This window comes from Myxocyprinus asiaticus, chromosome 32 (assembly GCF_019703515.2).
Source record: "Myxocyprinus asiaticus isolate MX2 ecotype Aquarium Trade chromosome 32, UBuf_Myxa_2, whole genome shotgun sequence".
Taxonomy (NCBI): Eukaryota; Metazoa; Chordata; class Actinopteri; order Cypriniformes; family Catostomidae; genus Myxocyprinus; species Myxocyprinus asiaticus.
The window spans coordinates 28,511,334-28,527,613 of record NC_059375.1 but is presented as its reverse complement, the minus strand read 5'-3'; the positions used below and the strand labels follow the sequence as shown (position 1 = coordinate 28,527,613).

At 38.1% G+C, this 16,280-nt stretch overlaps 1 protein-coding gene across 1 annotated transcript in view; it reads left to right on the top strand.

Moving 5' to 3' along the window:
- LOC127422931 (unconventional myosin-Id) overlaps window positions 1-16,280 on the top strand; it is a 108,701-nt gene that overhangs the window by 27,174 nt on the left and 65,247 nt on the right. The window contains exons 3-11 of the mRNA XM_051666793.1: window positions 365-458; window positions 1,571-1,736; window positions 5,147-5,200; window positions 5,535-5,630; window positions 6,544-6,660; window positions 6,979-7,182; window positions 7,425-7,570; window positions 7,667-7,781; window positions 7,944-8,114. Of these exons, the coding sequence (XP_051522753.1) occupies window positions 365-458; window positions 1,571-1,736; window positions 5,147-5,200; window positions 5,535-5,630; window positions 6,544-6,660; window positions 6,979-7,182; window positions 7,425-7,570; window positions 7,667-7,781; window positions 7,944-8,114 (1,163 nt within the window). The remainder of the gene's footprint in view (window positions 1-364; window positions 459-1,570; window positions 1,737-5,146; window positions 5,201-5,534; window positions 5,631-6,543; window positions 6,661-6,978; window positions 7,183-7,424; window positions 7,571-7,666; window positions 7,782-7,943; window positions 8,115-16,280) is intronic.

Below are 16,280 nucleotides of genomic sequence, written 5' to 3'. Positions count from 1 at the left end.
CATGGACTCCAGAAGTTTGTGTCAAACCTGATGATCCATGCTATACCAGCATGATTTGAGAATGTTTCAAAGAGCGTCTTATGTGCTTCAGTGGAAGCAAGGAAATCTGACAGTCACACATTTTCTTACCTTTGATTAGTGACCTAGAAATAGTGCAGAATCTTAAATATTTCTTATTCATTTCACATCATAACATTTCTTTGTTTACAGTCTTCAAAACCTTAAAAGTGTCTGTTTCCAGGTACAAATCAGATTTTCAATACCAGATTTTCAGTGTGGTCTCAGACATTTGTACCCAACGGTATGTTATGATATTATTATATCTACAGTATAAAGCATTTGCCAATGTTTGTTTACTTTGCAGGGGAGAGTGGAGCTGGAAAAACAGAGGCTAGTAAATACATTATGCAATATATCGCTGCTATCACCAATCCCAGCCAAAGAGCAGAGGTGGAGAGGTATGTGTATTAAAAGACTTTCTCTCTCCTCACTGCAGCAGTGATGAGTCATATTAGCACCATTCTGTGTAGTGTTGCATGATTGCCTCCTAATGTTAGAATAAACAACTGCAGAGCATTCCAGAACCATAAGAAAGTGTTTTACGTTGTTTATCTTGATTTTTTCATAACCAAATCACATACAGATCACTGCTTAGTTAGGACTAACTAAGAGAAAACTGCTTATGTAAAAGCAGAATTGTAAAAGTAAAGTTTCTCATGGTAGGATGTGAATAAATAATATATTGGAGTTGGCCTCAGAGAGAAAGATAGTGAGAGAACTGAAATGTAGGGCAGAGATTAAAATAGTGCTGGGTCACACTAATTGAAAATCTGACGGGTCAGGACCAAGTCAGGATTGATTAATAAATGATAGGGAACTAACTATGTTCTACACTTTATCTTAGCTTTATCTGTGAAGCTTAAGAAATATAACATCTGAGATAGGAATATGTAGGGCATGCAATGTTTACTTAATCATAAAGCTCTATCGCTCTTGTGCAAAGTACCACATAGATCTTCCTTCTTTTGTTCCAACCACGACTGCAGCAATTGGGTTGAAAAACAATAAAATCAGGCTTTGTATGAAGCAACTGCGATGCACTGTCAGATATATATAGTATAGTGTTTTCTGTTATCAGTCTAGCTCGTGCTATTGCCCCCCATAGATATGGTTTATTTTCTCTGCCTGCTAAAGGTTATAGCTCTCTGGAAACTGGGCATAGATCAGTGGAAAATGTTTTCCAGGAAATGCATCCAAAGTCAGACTAAAACACAGGGATATCCCTCACTTATTGGAGCTTTTGTAGCCTATGGGTACAATGCAAAAGCCAACATGATAAATCATCCACTTGGTGATACTGTATACTGCATACAACATGCATACAGGCTTGTAAAGGCCTCATACAGACAGATTTATGTTTTTACTGTGATACTGTAATAAAAAGTGTATCCAGCAATCAGATCATTCAGCCTCACATTGAAATAGACACTATAGTTCAGCTGCAGTGGTGCACCAATGCACAAGTGGCTAATAATAGTTTTAGAAATGAAAAGATTGTGTGTTTATACAGGGTGAAAAACATGCTGCTGAAATCCAACTGTGTCCTGGAGGCTTTTGGGAATGCTAAGACCAACCGCAATGATAACTCCAGCCGGTTCGGCAAGTACATGGATATCAACTTTGATTTTAAGGGAGACCCCATTGGCGGCCATATCAGCAACTATCTGCTTGAGAAGGTAGGGGGCACCAAAGAGGAGATAAAGGGCTTAGAACTGATTTTGTTTTCCATTATCCATCATCAACTACATTTCCATCCAAGGATTTTTTGCGAAGAAAAGTTTTAGCGCATCAAAATAAAGCTCATGGAAATTATCGCTAAAATTTCACAAGTATCGACATAATATTTTTCCATTTAACTCTAGCACATAAACGATTGCCCCAATCGTTAGCCTGTGTTAATCATGACAACAGTATACAGCCTTGAAAGCCAATTTACTGTACGTGATTATGGATTGATCTTAACGGCATATAGATCCAATGCTGCAAACATGACTCTTCCAGGAGTGCCAACACAAATATCTTGTATCATCTTGTGCACGGAGAACAAATGAATGACCACTGTTTGTGATTCATTTAATTGCGGTAGACAGGTTTATTTATTAAAGTTGCTTTTCCACACCATTCAAAATAATAGTTGACAGTCATGGAATTAGCCCACAATACAAAATACATACAGTATCATTTCTATGCACAAAGATGTTTTAAATGAAAAATCATCAGTGTGCTTTTTTGGAACACTAACATATAGCCCAATTCTATTAAATTATTGTTTAGCTTACTTTTGAAAAAATGACGGCAAAATTCCCTGTATTAAATAAAATAAATTACCAAATGAAAAAATATATATTTTTAGACCTATATATGCCTTTTCTTTACACAAACTTAAATTAGCCTTAGCCTGTTCTGTAGGCAAAAAAAGTCGGCTGAATGACATTCTCTGAATATTCTGCACTTTTTTCAAGACTATAAACTATCAGAACTATTTGTCCAATGAGTTCACTTTCAGAAAACCAGCTTTTGAACATTTTAAAACATTTAAATATTTTAAATATAACCCTCTTTACCTCGGATCACATTTGCTGAGCTTCTTCAGAAAATGTAAATTGCATTATGACATTAAATTAATTTTAGATGACACTGAAGTTCAGTTGGTCGTTAAAAGTTGCTGGACAAATATGCGGGACATAATGCAGTTGTGATGGCAATGCTTTAGATTAGATGATTGTTCAAAATAGCCTATTGAATATCAGGAATGTATCATATGTAAACCCTGATATTACACTGCATCAGTTTTTCTTTAATAGCTGTGCACACAGCATATACACATCAATGGATGGTCCTTATACTAAGACTGAAAATTTCCCAACTACTTGGTGCAGGTTGCCAGCTTGAACAGGGCCATGACAATTCGCTTTCGGGTCAGAACCGGTGGCAACCTGCGATAGGTGCAACATCAGGACCGATATTACAGTCCTATCAGAAGGGCAACTGCTCTCTTTTGATTGCAATTCCTCATCTTCTGATTGCTTTTATTTGTTAAATTAAAATGACAGTCTCAATACTCTCTCCATTTTACCAAAACTTTGGAGGAAAAAAAATATCTGGGATGCAAAAGGTACACAATTAGTGATAAACACACATTTCTGTAAGGAAACGGCTTCAGGGCAGATTTCTTTTGCGATAAACCAAAACGTATGCGATAAAGTGTTTTTTTAGGCATGACGTCATCATGCACACCATTTTTGTTGATAAGAGGCCATTTGAATGGAAACAGGCAGAAGACGGCAAATTTCGCAAATTTGTTTTTTACGCATTTTCACTTTGTCGATAACAAAATAGTGCGAAAAGTGGATGGAAACTAGGCTATTGTTGTAACATCTTGTTCATTGACACAGGCAAACATCGCTATCACTTCATTAATCATTGTCAAAACCCCTAACCCTACAGTAAGTATTTAACTTCGGTGCATAACTTGTCCTGCACCGCTTGCGCTACGGAAATGAATGGTATCTCAAATCATGCTGCTTTTTAAGGAAATATTTGCTATTGCTTTTCTAAGTGATCTAACATACTATTTTTTGGCAGAAAATAGACAAAAAACCTGTAGATTTGCATTGACAGAGGGACCTTAGAATATCGTAGACTTAGTGAGAAATAGGGGTGCACCGATCTGATACCTGGATTGGTATCGGCTCCGATACTGAAGCTTTTAGACGGATCGGGAATCTGTCCAAATCCGATCCAAATCTGATACTGTGTGTTAGTCATGTTCGTTACTGTCAAGCTCCAAAAATGACATAAAAGAACCATAAAAACACCATTAAAGCAGTTCATATGACTCGTGCATTTTATTCAAAGCCACTTGAAGCCTCTGTGAATCACAAAAGGCTGTGTTTAATAAGTAAATATATAGTATGCGCAGCGCCAGCACGTTAGTGAATGTTGCTGCTCTGTTGACACAAACTCAAGCATAGGCTGGTGATGCACTTGTAGCTATTTTTATCCTTCACAGCGGTGCACAATATTTGAGCGCTACTCAAGAACAGCATCTCAGATGTAGATGCTCAGTAGTTTGATTCACTTATAATATGCATTTAGAAGGGCACCGGAGGTGCATTTTACCAGAATTTGAATAAGAAACAAATTAAACTACTGTGAACTTGCCTACAAACAGACTGGAGAGTTTAGAATGTCAAAATAAAAGCATGAGGGTTTAAAAAGTGCACGAGTTAAATATATTACTGTTGTATTTAAAATTAAAATTAAAAGTCAATAATAATAATAATATTAATAACAATGTATTATTATTATTGTCATCATTAGTATGATTATAACAATATTTAAGTTGAATGGGTTCCAAAAAATAACTGTGTGAAGGAAAAGTGGACTGATGTCTTACAACTAAATTGAACAAAAAAAGAGATCTGAATCCTTTAAAGCCCAGATGCAAGTTGAAACATTTTTGGGGGAAAAAAAGAAGAACAAAAAGGCAAAAATAAAACACTAGTTTCTTTTCTACTGAAGACTTGAAGACTGGAATTACTGTTAATTTTTCTGCTACATTATCCAGTATACTATTTAATAAGAAAGTGTTTCTTAATAAGCTATACATTTATATTGAAATAATGTATAGTTAGAGGTTTGTGTTTCTTTACATATTAAAGAGTACTCCCAATTAGTTCCACATAATAATGTAAAGAAATTCTGAACTGATTATGCAAAAAAACAACACTGGTATCGGCTTGGGATCGATATCGGCCGATACTGAGATTTCCGATATCGGATGGAAGTGGTATCGGTGCATCCCTAGTGAGAAACCACCTAGCAATAGCCTAGCAAGTAGCAACCAGCTAGAACACCCTAGCAACCGCATATTAGTGTCCTAGCAACCACCTGAAACACCTTGGCATCATACTGTAGCAACAAGTTTTGCATGGCCAGGCACCAATCATATTTTCTTTAGAAAATGTAAAAATAAGTTATGACATTGCATTTTTTTTCTTCTTCATTTTAATCATTTTAAATTGATGTTTTAAATTCACATTATTCTTTATCTTTAGCTCTCCTTTTTGTATTTCTTTCACAGTCTCGAGTCATTTTTCAGCAGGAAGGTGAGAGAAGCTTCCACTCTTTCTACCAGGTGAGTGAAGGGTTTGTGTCCGAAATGAAGATGATATTTTTGTCTTGTTTTGCCAGCATTTCTGTTTTTAAACTAAAGCCTACAATGACTCATACTAGACAAATGTGGTTATGACTTCAGTGTCAGAGCATTCTGGTTCAGCACTTTTATTGCCCGAAAAAATAATGACCTAGTGCTCTAAAACATCAGTCAAAACATGTTGAACAATTTTGTCTGCTTACAAATTATAATTAAAAAGTCGGTAATTTACATTCTCCTCCATGTCAGCTCAGGAGAAATGATGGGGAATGGGAATATTTAACAAGTGGAAAGTATTTTTCAATGTATTTTTCAGCTGGTCAAGGGAGCTCCAGATGCTCAGCTGCGGTCCTTGCACATTCAGAGAGATCCCACAGCATACAACTACATTAAAGTTGGAGGCCAGATAAAGGTATTAAAAGCATCCTTTATGGGTTATGTTATTTGTGTAAAGTGATACGGAAAATGTTGGATATTATTTAAACAAACTTAAGGCCTCCTTTGGGATCTCAGGACAAGAAAATCATTGCAGATGGAATGATTGGCCACTTGTGCAGAACATTTGATTATACTGTAGTTGCGTACGTTGTACCAGGCACAGATGTGTCTAACAATATAGTAGGTATAGTAGTCATTACTGCATATTGAAAATCTGTTTATCAGGGTGTTATATCTCATATTGTTAGCCTGTTAAGTCGGGGCAAAATCACTGAGTGTTGTTCCATTGCCTCTGCAGGGAGTTTAATAAGAGGGAGCAAAAACAATTTTATAGCAACAAACAAGTTGTCGTCATGGAACAGACTGGATTATTGAGCTCACAGAGCTTTGAAGCAAACAGCCTAGAGCGGTTCGAACATTTGATGCCAATTCAGAAGTCTTTTATAGGTGCACATGCTGGCTAAACTTCACACTTCGTCCAGTGGCACTGTGGTTGCAAAATGTGCCTATTGTATGCAATCAGTGTTACTCTGCAGGAACTGTTAGCCACCTGCATGTCAGAGTAATTAACAGCTTGTGTGCTGCTCTCATAGTTTTAGGAAGTCAGGGTATTTAGTTGCTGCATCAGCAATTTTAAGGTTTTAATTGCTTGGCTATAAATTTGAGGTGAAAGTAATTGCAGATTTAATGACTTCGCAAGTCAAAAGCATTGATTTACATCAACTAAATGAAGGGCTTTAAGCCAGTCTACATTTTCCCTACAGCCAAATGTATTTACCGTATTATCAAAATCCATATCAGGAAGGGGATATTTTAAATGCTACATTTTACAGGATGCTTTTGTTTATGTGAGTGTAACTCACTCAGATTGTTTTTCAATCTTGCAGTCCTCTATAAATGACAGCGCTGATTTTAAAAGTGTCACTGATGCCATGAAGGTGATTGGCTTCACTGCAGAGGAGATTCAGACGGTCTACAAGATCCTGGCTACCATCTTGCATCTGGTTAGAAATTCCTCTTTGCTCTCTACAGTCCCTGCTGAAAAAACATCTTAAACCAGCCTAAGATGGTTCCTTCCATTGACCAGCTGACAAGTGCCTCAAACCCCTCTAAAACCAGCAAACCAGGCCAGCCTGACAAGGATGGAAGACCAGCTAAAACCAGCAAACTAGTTTTGGCTGATTTAATATGTTTTTTCAGTAGGGATGTGGCCATAATTGTGGAAAATTCTTAACTACTACAGCTAGATTTGCCCTTAAATATGTATTGCTGTACCCAAACTCATTAAATCATGTTAATGTAGAATATGTTTCCTTGTTCAGGGGAATCTGAAGTTTGGAAGTGATGGAGATGTGACTCTCATTGAGAACTCTAAGCTGGTGGCTGTGCTGGGGGATTTGCTGTCTACCAAAGAGGAGAATGTAGAGAAGGCCCTACTCTATCGCACTGTGGCTACTGGCCGTGACGTCATTGACAAACAGCACACTGATAAAGAAGCTAGTTATGGCCGTGATGCCTTGGCCAAGGTATGAATAGGGACAAAATGAGTGGTTTTCCAGCTGTAAACGAAACTGCTTGACAACAAATTTGCATATGCGTAGTGATGCCAGAACTGTGTGACAAGGTCTTTTGATCCATAAAATTATGATGGCACTGGCACCCTCTACACAAAGAAAGACAAACTTTAACTGAATGACTAAGCTATTCACATCTACTGTATGTTTCTTCATTCACCAGCTCACTTTCAAGTTTTATTTGCCATTCACAGGCCATTTATGAGCGTCTTTTCTGTTGGATTGTGGGAAGAATCAATGATATCATTGAGGTGAAAAACTATGATGCAAGGGTCCATGGGAAGAACACAGTGATTGGAGTCCTGGACATCTATGGCTTTGAAATCTTTCAGAACAACAGGTGAGAGCACTTATTACAGACATGGGACTCTTTTATAGGGTAAATTATTCTGCTTATACTCTATAATTACTCCATATTTTTTCTTGTTTTGCCCAGTTTTGAGCAGTTCTGTATAAACTACTGCAATGAGAAACTGCAGCAGCTCTTCATTCAGCTGGTGTTGAAACAGGAACAGGAGGAATATCAGCGAGAGGGGATTCCCTGGAAACATGTGGGTTTGATTTGATGGTTTAATAAACCTTTTATAATTTGTTTTTTACCCACAAACATCTGCTTTTGTTATACAAATATAAACTATTTTTTTTACGTTGTTCTACTGTACCTCACTTTTCCTAAACTAAATTGTTGTGTTTGTGATGTGTTTTTGGAAAAGATCGACTATTTTAACAATCAAATCATAGTGGATCTGGTGGAACAACAGCATAAGGGCATTTTCGCGGTCCTGGATGAGGCATGTATGAATGTTGGGAAGGTGACAGATGAAATGTTCCTGCAGGCGCTCAACGGCAAACTGGCGAAACATGCCCACTACACCAGCCGCAAGGTACTGAAAAAGCCATATTCAGATGACTGATTTTATCTGTATTTGAGGTGAAAAATAAAGTTATAATTAGAGTTAATCTGTGTAAGTTTTAACACACTTCAGTAGACTGTGTTTGCATCACCTAGCTCAACGAAATAGAGGAGCCACATTTCATAAAGTCAAAAATCTTCCACTATTCTTAAAGTGATAATTCACCCAAAAAATGAAAATTCTCTCATCATTTGCTCACCCCATGCCATCCTAGATGTGTGACTTTCTTTATTCTGCAGAACACAAACTGAGATTTTTAGAAGAATATTTCATCTCTATAGGTCTATATAATGCAAGTGAATGGTGGCCAGGCCTTTCAAGCTCAAAAAATCACATAAAGGCAACATAAAAGTAATCTATATGACATCAGTGGTTAAGTCTATGTCTTCAGAAGCAATACTTTCACTTTCACAGTCTGAAAGTGAAAGTGTAGATTTATAGTATAAAAGGATTTAAAATATTGATCTGTTTCTCTCCCAAAGCAATTGCGTCGATGCAGAAGACATATATTAAACCACTGGAGTCGTATAGATGACTTTTATGCTGCCTTTATGTGATTTTTGCAGCTTCAAAGGTCTGGCCACTATTCACTCTCATTAAGGGGGCTCACAGAGCTGAGATATTCTTCTAAAAATCTTTGTTTGTGTTCGGCAGAAGAAAGAGAGTCAATAGGGCATTAGGCATTAGGATGAGTACATGATGAGAGAATTTTCATTTTTGGGTGAACTATTCTTTTAAAGGTGCTGTCAATCAGCCGTTTCTTTTTTTAACTTTTGCCATTTTGCACAAATTGATTCACAGGCAGAACGTGTTTCCGATTGGCTGACTAGGCTATTTTATTTTTCTCAGAACACCTATTTCAGAGACATCTATCAGGTAGTGGGGATATTTTACATATAGGGTTCCAAATAATTGCTTACAGTCATTTTAGTTGAACACCATGGAGTGCTGGTGGTGTAGTGGACTAAAGCACTGAACTGGTAAGCAAAAGGTTGTTGGTTCACAGCCACCACCATTGTGTCCTTGAGCAAGGCACTTAACTCCAGGTTGCTCCAGGGGGATTGTCCCTGTAATCAGGGCACTGTAAGTCACTTTGGATAAAAGTGTCAGCTGAATGCATAAATGTAAACTTACTGACAGTTTTCCTGTAGTGAAAACTGTCAGTAAGTTACCCCGTGCATTACCCTGAATCAACACAAGGTGGCAATAATAGTCAATGAGAGAAAAAATAGAGAAAAAATAGGATGTCCTCCAGCATTTCTCTCTACTGAGCCTTTAGTGATGTCACAGGCAACCAATGGAAGCTGGTGAGACTGATGTCTCACAGCCCTGGCAAAGTGTCAGAAAGGGAGACAAAGTGGGAGAGAAACAGAGTGATGGATAGAGACAGAGCAAGACAAAGATAGAAAAGGCAGTGAACAAAACAAAATAAAGTGGAAAAGCCTTGTAAACACAGCACACATTCCAAAAGCAAAGCACATGCTTGGACCAACCTGATCTCTTGACACTGATTAGTTGAACACGCAGTGCAGTGGGCAATTGAGTATAGGTACAGCTTTATCACACTGGGCTCAGAGTCAGCCCTCGGCTCAAACGTGCCGCATTCAGGGAAAGATAGAAAGAGTGCTGGCGTAGTCTGCCCCCCGATAATTCCCCCATGTCAGACTGTTTGAATAATAAAATGTCTCCCTGGATGCAGGAATAATAATTGTTTCGGAGCTCATTTGTTATGCAGAGGATTACTCTTCAGTGTGGAGGCATCTCAGGCCTGTTAGCTCAGCAGAGAGAGATGATGTCTTGTCTTCCAGTTGTGTGTTAGCACAAACATGTGCAAATCTGTATGCTTGTATTTGTTTTTAGTATATCTAACTACCTTATGTTTGAGACATGGCTAATCTATGTATAGGCCACTCTCATTAAGCTTGTTTCACACTGCACATGCATTTATTTCAGCGCCAACATATTAAAGGTATAGTTCACCCATAGACTGAAAATTCTGTCATCATTTACTCAACCTCATGTTGTTCCAAACCTGTATGACTTTTTTACATGGAACACAAAAGGCAGATGTTAGGCAGAATGTTAGCCTCAGTCCGCATTCACTTTCATTGCATCATTTTTCTATAAATGAAAATGACTGAGGTTATCCTCAACATTCAGAATTGTATTTTTTGGGCGAACTATCCCTTTGACAGAATAGAGCATTATGATTACCTGTGTAAGCAGCAGAAACTTTACTTTTAAGTGTTCTTATTTTTGCAGTATGTTTCGCGCTGGTCAGCAAAAAATACACAGAAATATAACTCTGTACACCTATTTATTAAAACAGTTTTTTTTCCAATGCAGGCTTTTATGAGGCAACATAAAATGCTGGAGCAAACTACACTCATTATTAAAAAAAAAAAGACGTGTGTGGCTTGATGTAGGTTCTACAATAGGCACACAAACTGCACTTTCTATTCTGTAAGTCTGACTGAATTCAGAAGTTGAAGCATTTTATAGCTACACTTTGGATTCCATTTCATGTAGATTAATATTAATGTACATTATTAATTATTAAACAACAAATGTATGTTAGATTGTATGACGATCAAGTTAGTAATAATTACCAATGGCCAACTCCAGAGAACCAGAAAACCAAATAAATGCTCAATGTAGTAACCTTAGTAAATCACTTTAATATCTGTATAGAGTTGTAGCGCTGTTACACACATGCAGTTACATTGGCCTGCTGTTCCAGTTAAGCTGTAGTACCGCTTATGTGCTGCTTATGCGCTGTTTATGCACTGCGTATGTGCTGCTCATACATGCAATGTAAGCAGGCCTTGCAGAGCTCAGGAGAGCCAAAATAGAGTGTTTGAAAGAGAAATGGACAGGTCAGCAGGTGAATATAAATGACAAGGAAAGCTCTCATGTATTCAGAGGTGTGTGTCTCAGAAATGTGTCTGTCTCCCATAACCAGATCCCATCGACTGTGACACTTCCTTCTTTCACAGCCATATCTCAGATGTTTCCAGCCCCATTTGTGGTGGTAGACATCCTCTCTGGGAGACGTGTAATGTGCAAGGCACTTTCACAGCATAATTAATGGTAGCTTGTTAAAAATCTGTGGCCAAGTCGCCAGCGAATTCGTCACTGGGGGGTTTACCCTCTTTTCTCTTCGCTTTTTCTCTGCAGTCTCTGCTTCTGCTTAAGAGGAAATGTTTTACCCATGGTTGATTTCAAGTGTGTATACGCTATGTGGACCGTATTACTTTTTGCACTTCTTTCAGTCCTGGTCCTGGATGCTGATTGGTCAATACAGCATTCTAACCATGCTAAAAATCTAGAGCTGTGACTGGATTCGCAAGCATTCAGTGTATTTACTGTATTTGATAAAGAACTTACTTCTCGACTGATAATTTACGTTAATTAAGTACGTTCTATACAGTGGAAAGAAAAAGTATATGAACCCTTTGGAATTATTTGGTTTTCTGCATTAATTGGTTATACAATGTGATCTCATCTTCAAAGTCACAAGTATAGACAAACACAATGTAATTAAGCTAACAACACACAAACAATTATGATCTTTCATGTTTTTATTGAACATATCCCATTAAACATTCACAGTGCTGTGAAAAAAGTAAGTGAACACTTGGATTTAATAACTTGTCAATCCATCTTTGGCAGCAGTAACCTCAACCAAGCGTTTCCGGTAGCTGCAGATTAGATCTGCACAACGTTCAGAAGAAATTTTGGACTATTCTTCCTTACAGAACTGCTTCAGCTCAGCCATATTCTTAGGATGTCTGGTGTGAATGGCTCTCTTGAGGTCATTCCACAGCATCTCTATTGGGTTAAGGTCTGGGCTCTGACTGGGCCACTCCAAAAGGTGGATTTTCTTTTTTTTTAAGCCATTCTGTAGTGGATTTACTTCGATGTTTAGGGTCATTGTCATGTTGCATCACCCAGCTTCTACTGAGCTTCAGCTGGTGCACAGCCACCCTGACATTATCCTGTAGGTTATCTTGATAAACTTGGGAATGAATTTTTCCCTCAATGATGGCAAGCGGTCCAGGACTCGAAGCAGAAAATTAGCCCCAGCTTGTGATGCTCCCTCCACCGTACTACTTCGTTGGGATGATGTTTTCATGTTGGTATGCAGTTCCTCTATTTACGCCAATTAGTAGTGCTAGGTGTTCATCCCATATAATTCAATCTTAGTTTCATCAGTCCTCAAAACATTTTCGCTGTTGCATTGTGGAGTGGCAAGTTGGTCTTTGGCATACTTTAGGAGTGCAACAAAGTTTTTGTTGGAAAGTAGCGGCTTCTTCCATGGTGTGCTGCCATATTAACAACAACCACAAAAATTATTTACCAACTATTTAAATCAAATACAATTTAGGGGGCCTGGGTAGCTCAGCAAGTATTGATGTTGACTACCACCCCTGGAGTCGTGAGTTCGAATCCAGGGTGTGCTGAGTGACTCCAGCCAGGTCTCCTAAGCAACCAAATTGGCCCAGTTGCTAGGTAGGGTAAAGTCACATGGGGTAACTCCTCGTGGTCACTATAATGTGGTTCTCGCTCTCGGTGGGGCACGTGGAGAGTTGTGCATGGATGCCGCGGAGAGTAGCGTGAAGCATCCACACGCACTATGTCTCCGCGGTAACGCACTCAACAAGCCATGTAATGAGATGTGCGGATTGACGGTCTCAGACGCGGAGGCAACTACGCCACCACGAGGACCTAAAGCGCATTGGGAATTGGGCATTCCAAATTGGGGAAAATAAATAAATCAAGTGCAATTTAAGCACAATGAACAACTTTCTTGGAACCTATAGCACTTAAAAAAGAGCTGGGTGATTTTATTTGTATTTATTTTATTTTATTATTACTTTTTGTATACTATATAGTAGGAAAACAGGCATATTCTGATGTGGGGAGTGATATAGTAACAGTTATGATGTTAAGCACCTGTTCAACATATCATTACACAGCACCCTTAGCAGATCATTCTTTTTTGCATAGATACGTTCTGATATGTCAGAGATAATATCTTCTAGCAGAAGGGTGGCACTTTAAAATTTTGCTTAATAAAATATTATTTGAAAAATGAAAAATTGTGTCATTCATAATGAAAAATTGTTTCTTTAATATTTTTATTATAGTCACCATTGAATAAAATCAATAATGTACTTAAAGCCAATGCTATATTGCGAATATAGTCACTGCTAAAGGGGTTTCTGTTGCGTGTCATGCTTAACAACACCCTTTAGCCTTAACTACAGGATCCTCATTTAATACAATTCGAGAGCACGGCCTCTCATTGCTAAATTAAAAGATGTTTAAGAATGTCTGTCAAAAGCTTTTTGAGGTATTCCATCTAAACCATAGACGTTTAAAATTAAGGAAATACACAACATTTAAAAGACAAAATGTTGTCTGAGCTGTGGTCTAGCGCTCATACTTTAGATATGTTGAGCTATTTCGCTAATGTGGGAGATGCAGGTTCAAATCCAGCTGTGTTCTAATCCAATTACTCTCTTTTATAATTTCGTCTTTACTATTCTTTCAAAAAAAATGCCAAAAAAACAAACCTTATTCAATTTTAGAAAACTGTTACGACTGAGAAAAACCTACTTTCATACTGTATAATGTCAGCTTTTACACTTGCCTCATTCTGTTTCCATGCAATATGCTTAATCTAAGATAAAAACAACCGGGCATAATGACAGATCCAGCCTAGAGCTGCGATATCCATCTCAGTAAGGTGCTTCATTTACCGTCACTTTCACCGGTTCATTTTGCTTTATCGTTTTGTTTACCTCTTCCTCCATGTGCCTCCCAGGCACACTGTGTTCTCAGTGCTTCCCACATTCTCATTGCACCCTTAAAACTACTTTGATCATTTCAGATGTGTTATAAAAATGCCACTTTCCCCATCAGCTTTTAATTACTGTTATTTGCTAGTAGTTTATGTTGGTAGTCTGACGTTATGCGTCTGGGGCTTCGTTCCTTCCTCCTGTTTTATCTTTGATCCCCCTTTCTCCCTCTCTTTCTGCCTTGTTTCCCCTGTCTTCTGCACATGCAGAATGCAGGTGTGACTGTGTGAGCGGATGCTGCCATAGGTGCACATGGATGCCTGTTTGTGTTAAGGTGAGGAGAGCCTCAGTATCAGATTAAGCTTTTCTGCTGTCAGTGCAGGGGACTGTGTAGGCCGCAGCAACAAGCCAATTAGCCTCTGAATTCAGTTCCCGGAGAAGAGCTCTGTGGCCTCTTTGGCCCTCTCTTCCACAGAACTGTTAATTAGAAAGAGATCATGACTCGTTTGCATCTTAGTGGAGGTAATTGCATGTTTTTGTGGTGATGTGTGAGTCACAGACACACATATAGCACATATGTTAATGGAGAATTGCTGATGAAAATCCAGTGCGACATATGTTGATACGTCATTGGATTTAGTTTTTTAAAGGCACAGCATTTTGGGCTTAAAGGGATAGTTCACCCAAAAATGAAATTCTCTCATCATTTTTTCACCCTCATGCCATCTCAGATGTGTATGACTTTCTTTCTTCTACAAAACACAAACGAAGATTTTTAGAAGAATATTTCTGTTCTGTAGGTCCAAACAATGCAAGTGAATGGGAACCAACATTTTAAAGCTCCAAAAATCAAATAAAGGCAGCATAAAAGTAATCCATAAAACTCCAGTGGTTAAATCCATGTCTTCAGAAGTGATATGATAGGTGTTGGTAAGAAACAGATCAATATTTAAATCCTTTTTTAATATCACTTTCCACTTTCACATTCTTTTTCTGTTGTTTTTGGTGATTTGCATTGTTTGTGCTTACCACCACCTACTGGGCATAGAGGAGAATTTATAGGAAAAAAGGACTTAAATATAGATCTGTTTCTTACCCACACTTATATTGCTTCTGAAGATATACACTCACAGAGCACTATTAGGAACACTATAGTCCTAATAAATTGCCCGACATGGTCTTCTGCTGTTGTAGCCCATCCGCCTCAAGGTTCGACATGTTGTGCATTCTGAAATGCTATTCTTCTCACCACAATTGTACAGAGTGGTTATCTGAGTTACCGTAGCCTTTCTGTCAGCTCGACAGAAACTATTCTCCATTGACCTGTCTTATGAACACAGCATTTCCGTCCACAGAACTGAAGCTCCTGACCTGTATCTTCATGATTTTATGCATTGCACTGCTGCCACATGATTGGCTGATTAGATAATTGCATGAATAAGTAGGTGTACAGGTGTTCCTAATACAGTGCTCTGTGAGTGTAGATTTAACCACAGGAGTCTTATGGATTAAGTCTGTGTTGTGTTTATGTGCATTTTGGAGCTTCAAAATTTTGGTACCCATTCACTTGCATTGTTAGAACCTAGAGAGCTGAAATAACTCCTGAAAATCTTTGTCTGTGTTCAGCAGATGAAAGTAAGCGATACACATCTGTGCGTGGCATGAAGGTTTTCATTTTTGGGTGAACTATTCCTTGGGTTATTCTTTTTGGATGACTCATGTCAATGTTGACCAATGCATTGAACTCTATCATTAGCTACAGCACTACTCCTCAGCACTGGTCAAGCATTGTAATGTGATGCTGAAAGTTCAAGAAATTTCAACTTTGAGCACATTTGCTATTACTTTTCCAAGCACGGCCAGTGATACCTAACAGTTCAGATGACGAATGCAGTGTCTGTCTTTGCAATGACAGGTCCAACTTTGTACCCAAATTTGTCGTTTTCGCACATTATTTTTGCCTCTTGTATTTAGAGAACTAAGCAGCAAGAAATGCTAACAATTGTTTTTTCATTATTTCTTTGTAGTCATTGTGTCTCAGTTCTTGAACCAATTTAAATTAGAGCATCCTGACAAAATACATTTTGTAAACCCATGAGGACTTTTGTCTGTTGCAATGTACACAAGTCATGTTCAAATACATGTTTCCACTGTTTACTGTGTACTTCCTGCTTTCTACCTGGCAACCTTGTAAAATCACCCTTCAATGATGCTATCTGCAATTAAATTAAATTAAATATACCTTCTCAGTGCACTTAATTGCTGGTCTAATAGTGAATGATTCAACAGTGCACATTATTCCAAAGAAAAACGTATTTTAAAGGAATGTTCC